At 39.1% G+C, this 5,981-nt stretch overlaps 1 protein-coding gene across 1 annotated transcript; it reads right to left on the bottom strand.

Moving 5' to 3' along the window:
• Positions 1-1,860: 1,860 nt before the first annotated feature.
• On the bottom strand, positions 1,861-5,736 carry LOC128922247 (tigger transposable element-derived protein 1-like). The gene is given in 2 exon segments (XM_054232105.1): positions 1,861-3,838; positions 3,841-5,736. Coding segments are annotated over 2 exon segments (1,125 nt in total). The 5' UTR covers positions 4,486-5,736; the 3' UTR covers positions 1,861-3,358.
• Positions 5,737-5,981: the final 245 nt, after the last annotated feature.

The following is a 5,981-nucleotide window of genomic DNA, read 5'->3' as shown; positions in this document are numbered from 1 at the left end:
CGGTATCTTTCCCATCCCGCTCGTGTTGCGGTCGATCGCAACATTGCGAGGTAGGCAGTCTGTTTTCTCTCCACTGCGAGACGACAATCCTCATCATACCAGCTGTTTTTTTGACTTTTGCGAAAACCAATGGTTTCGGTTGCAGCTGTACGTAAGGAGTTTGATATGCCGTCCCACAGGTCCTTTATACCGAGATGCTGATGAGTGCTCTCAGAGAGCAGGAGTGCAAGTCGAGTAGAAAATTGTTCGGCTGTCGGTTATGATTGCAGCTTCTCGATGTCGAACCTTCCTTGTGTTTGTTGACGTGTGCGAAAGCAGTCAGAAACTTTCCTCACTTGCGTGAACTTCTACATATGACTCCATCCTCCTGCAGATCACTGAATTAAATAAAACACGCAAAATAATACTTCACAAGCAGCCATGATATAGCTCAAAACAAAACTTGTTCAAACACGAGAACTTTGGCTGTTTCTTTCTATCATTCAGGGTGCTGTATGAGAGAAGAGTTGAGTTAAATGTTTATGCACATTTTACCCTTTGTTGCCTATGTGTGTATGTAGTGGTGTTATTAAAATTTCTTTGAATGTGTTGGAGTTTCAGTACCCATGACTTGCTGGGTGTGGTGTAATCTCTATAGTGACTTTTTGGTATTCTTACGCGTTTGTCTCAGCTCTAGTTGAGAAATATCAGTCTCTAATTTATTATCTGCTTTAAACCAGGTCACAGAAAAACAAGAGCGCAATAATGGATGTTGAAATTGGCATAATTTATGTTATAATGAAGAAACGACATGCATTAAACATTAAATAATTAAAATTCTACCAATATTTACTTCAATTCAATTCAAACTTCATTTATTTTATTTATAAACTAAAAAAAAAACATTACATTAAAAAAAAATAAATATTTCGACTAATTATTAAAAATAAACTTAACATTTTAAAAATAAAACAAATAAATATTTCATCTAATTATTAAAAAAATATAACATTTAAAAAAGTAAAAGTAAGAAATATTTACATAGACACATTTTTAATTTTAAGTTTTTTGTATTTATAATATTTTGGGTAAGCGTCACCATGGCTGTCGCTAAATTATTTAGCGATTCGGAGTATTTATTTATGGCCTCTAAAGTTTCAGTCTGGAAAGCTCTCTCCTCCTCACCCTTTTCTTTTATCGTGGTCATTACATTTTCAAACATATCGTCCGTCGTTATTCGTTTTGTTCGGGACGAGGATGGAGTGCGGTCAATTGGCGCGTCCGTAGTCGTCACCAGCGAGGATGGTGTAGGAATAGCACCAAACAATACTTCTTCCTAAAAAAGTTTATAAATTCTGCATACTATTAAATTGAATTTCTTACCTCTGTTCCAATGGTTGGTAATTCAGCCAACCCATCAACTGCGAATGACCCTAATGTGTCCAACGCCCGCTGCTCAGTTTCGGTCAGGTCAATTTTTGAGCTTGGGCCGCCACCTGTTACCATCTTGTGCGCCTTTGCCTTCCTGGCCCGTGACCGAATCTGGTTCCTCCAATGGCTCAGATTCTATAAAACATAGTACATAAATACATACATATCTTAATATCTATGATTAAAAAATACCTCCCTCCATTTGGTGGGGGTCCGAGTTGGGCCTTTAAGGGCATTTAGGAGGACAGGAAGCTCCGACCAAAGCTCTTCAACCCTTTTCGGCCGCGATGGGTCGTTCTTGTTCACTTTTATTTCGGGGTGAACCCGCACATAATTTAAGTAACAATCAATTTGCTTCCGCGACGTGCGCAACGTTTTATTCTGATCTGTAGAAACACACACATTGTACATATAAAACAATACAATTTATATTGTTTAAAATTACTTACTTTCCTTCTCCATTATGCTCAAATTTAAGGATAAGTACATGTATTTATCGATTATTGTGTTGTTCAAATTATTCTTATTTAATTAACAATTGATTCATTTGAATTGAATCTTCTAGGTTAAGGACCATTCTCGCAAAGAAACCCGTCCCTTTGGGGTATCTTAAGGACGGCAATGGAAGGTGGACTCTGAGCAGCGAGGAAACCTTCAATCTGCTCCTTGACGCTCACTTTCCGAGCAATCCTTTCCCTGGTGGAGCGCACCTTGCAGCTGGTTGGCCCCTATCTATGCGAACTGCATTAGATTGGGTCACATTCCGGGGGCTTGGAGGCAGGTTAGAGTTACGTTCATTCCCAAGGCTGGAAAGAGCTCGCATGTCACGGTCAAGGATTTCAGGCCTATCAGTCTCTCCTCTTTCTTATTGAAAACTTTGGAGAGGCTGATCGATCGGTATATCAGGGGAAGGATACCAGTAGATCTTTTATCTAGCGCGCAGCACGCTTACTGTAAAGGCAGGTCAGTAGACACCGCCCTACACACTGTGGTTACTTGGATAGAAAAGTCTATCGCACACAAACACTTTGCCGTGGGAACCTTTCTTGATATCGAGGGGGCTTTCAATAATGTTCTGCCGGAAGCGGTAATTGGAGCCCTGAATAGGTTCGAGGTTGAATCCAACCTTAAGCATCTCGTTTTCAGTCTGCTCTGCGAAAGAACGATCTTAGCGGACTAGGGTAGCGCGCGTGTACACCGTGCCGTTAACAGGGGAACCCCCCAAGGAGGAGTTCTCTCGCCTCTTCTCTGGATCATGGTCGTTAACGACCTGCTAGAGAAGCTTGCAGAGAGGGGCTGCCGGGTGGTAGCCTACGCTGACGACGTGGCTCTCATGGTCGAGGGGAAATTCCTAGGCACTGTGTACGAACTTACACAAAGTTATCTTGGCGTGGTATCGAAATGGGCTGCGGAATGTGGCCTTTCAGTAAATCCAAGCAAAACTGAAATGGTTCTGTTCACAAGACGGTACAAAATACCGGAAGCGCCCTTGCCATCGATGGGTGGAACTTGTCTCCGTCCAGCCGATAGAGTCAAGTACCTGGGGCTCATCCTGGATAGAAAGCTCTCATGGAAAGCTAATATAGAGGAGAGAGCTAAGAAGGCCTCGGTTGCCTTATATTGCTGCAGAGGCGCCATCGGAAAAAGATGGGGTCTCTCACCTAAGGTGGTTCTTTGGCTATATGAAACTATAGTCAAACCAATAATGTTCTATGGGATACTCGTGTGGTGGAAGTCTTTGGAAAAGACTTCAATAGTCAAGAGACTAGTAAGTGTTCAACGAGCGGCTCTCGTAAGTATGAGTGGCGCGCTCCGTACGACACCAACCTTGGCACTTAACGCCTTACTGCACATAGTACCCGTGGATATAGCTGGACGGTACTTGGCTGCGAAAGCGGCTGCTAGACTTGGGGAATCCGAGTTTTCAGGCAAGTGCGTGCCTGGGCACTCATGTATCCTCACACACTTCAGCTTCATTCCGAGATCTCTGGATCACCTCCATGCCACCGATTATTCTTAGCCGCTTATTTTGATGGCCGGCATTGATATCACTTGAATTTGTATCAGAATCAATAGTAAGAACTATGGATTGATGCTCTGATTGACTTAGCATCTCCGACTGAATTTGCACCATAAATTCAGGTAATTTTGTTTGAATGCTTCTTCTTAGACCCAATAAATTCCGATGTAGTTCTTTATATCTTAACATGCAGAGACTCAATTCTTTTTGAAAAATTCGTGCACGTTCGGCATCAGTATTATTTGCTACAAAATAATTGTCCAATTCTGCTGCAAGTTTAAGACCTTGCTTAATCGTCTCTGCTTTAATTGGATGCTCGTCTATCTCGGTGTCGCTGCCATTTTCCGATTCGATTACTTCCGTAGCTATTTCAATCAAATCGTCATCATCGAGCTCTAGAAGAATCTAGAAGAATCTAGAAGAATCTCGTCAATATCTTCTCTCGTCATATCTGCAAGAATTTCTCCTCCCGCTGAACGTGCTAAATCAGTGATACATGAATAATTAGTTGAATTGCTTGTCACGGACATACCACTTTTAACACATTCTGGCCAAAGAGATTTCCAGCATGCGTTTAACGTATGTTGCCTTATTTCAGAAATTGCTTTTGACGCGTACAAGATGCAATCCTTGATAGAAAAATTTTTCCAAGCATCGGTGAAGTCCAATTCAGGATTTTCCTCCAGTTTTTCCATAATGCACTGAAAAGTTTTTTTGAGGTAGTACATTTTAAAAGTTGCAATAATGCCTTGATCCATCGCTTGGATAATTGATGTAGTATTCGGCGGGAGGAAAATGATATTTACGTTAGAATGTTCAATCAACGGATGGCCTGGTGCATTGTCAATTATTAAAAGAGCTTTAAAGGGCTGTTTCTTCTTCTCCAAATAACTTTTAAATTCTGGTACAAAGCATTTAGCAAACCATTCTTGGAATATATTTCCAGTTACCCAGGCTTTTTTATTGGCCATCCAGTGAACACGTAAATGTTTTAAATCTTTGCCCTTTAGTGCTCGCGGCCTAAGACTTTTGTTTACTAACAGCGGTTTCATCATGCGGCCACCAGAAGCATTGCTACATAATAAAAACGTTACAGGGTCCTTTGCAGCTTTGAAACCACCAAATGATTTTTGGGTCTTAGACACATATGTTCGCTTTGGTAACCTCTTCCAAAATAGGCCGGTTTCGTCCGCATTGAAAACTTGGTCTGGCGTGTAACCTCCTTCTTGAATAATTTTTAATAACTTTGGTGGATAGTCCTGCGCAGCTTTACTATCAGCTGAAGCAATTTCACCCTTAGTTTTTAAATTAACTACTATTACTACTATTACTATACTATAATGAAACTACAGATTTTCTAATTGCGTTTTCATTTTTTTTATTGTCCGCACTGTAGATTCACTGAGTCCAAACCTCTTTCCCGCATTTGTTGGGCCAGCTCCCTGCTCTAGATAGTCCAAAACTTTTATTTTTGTTTCTAAAGAAATGCCTTTACGTTTTTTATTTTTTCCAGAATTAGTTTCCATTGTAAAGCTAGCAAAAACTGAAATTCCTTATTAAAATTTTTAATTATTTTTATTACAAAATTATAGATATATTTTAAAGTCTTACCAAAACAACTACACCGGCCGCTAACTAAATACATTATAACTAGATTTGCAATACTTGATACACATAGAGTAAAATTTTTAGTTGGGACTTCCCCGTATTATATTAAAAAATTATTACGCGTAAAAATATGTAAACAAGCTAAAAACGAAAAAAAAGCAATCGCGTTAAGTGAGAAATTCGCGTGAAAAAAGGAATTTGCGCTGCAAAAATAACCGCGTTAAAGTGAGAAATTCTCGTGAAAAAAGGAATTTGCGCTGCAAAAATAATCGCGTTAAAGTGAAATAGCGTAAAAAGAGATCGCGTATAAAAAGGACTGAGTGTATTACACATTTATTATAAACTATTTGAGTATATTTTTTTCAATAATTGTATTATGCAATTATTTACAAGTAATTTTTTCGGAAATTTGATTTCAAAAAATCTAATTGCGTGCAATCAATTCATAAATTATCATTGTGAATATGCACTCATCAGTTAAACTAAACAGATGATTGCTTGCTCTTCTTTTCACCACACTAGTTGGTAAATATTTTTCTGACTGTATCAACCAGAATACTACAATGATACATCCTGACTAAATGGGTCGCCAATTCGAAAATAGAGACATGAGACAAATGTGGCAAGCAGAATACCGGCATAACTCGCCTACAAGACGGAGCTAACTCATACACCACTACACATGCAAATTTTTTCAGCTTTTTACAAACACATACACATTGCTAACATTTTGTAGTTAAGTGACAATCTCGGTAGTTAGAGTAGCAAAATTCATTAACCCTAATTTTTGTATGTGTAAGAGAGAGAGACAATGAACCGTTCAAAAATCGCCGCCATGGCCGCTGTTCATTTGAAAATAAAATTTTAAGTGAATGGACGTAAGTGCGTAAATATTTCTTTTATTTCGTTAAGTGTTTTTGGATATTTATCCATCTTATAAATG

This window comes from Zeugodacus cucurbitae, chromosome 5, assembly GCF_028554725.1.
Source record: "Zeugodacus cucurbitae isolate PBARC_wt_2022May chromosome 5, idZeuCucr1.2, whole genome shotgun sequence".
Lineage (NCBI taxonomy): Eukaryota > Metazoa > Arthropoda > Insecta > Diptera > Tephritidae > Zeugodacus > Zeugodacus cucurbitae.
The sequence above is the reverse complement of the archived record's forward strand: the minus strand, read 5'-3'. Positions and strand labels throughout refer to the sequence as shown.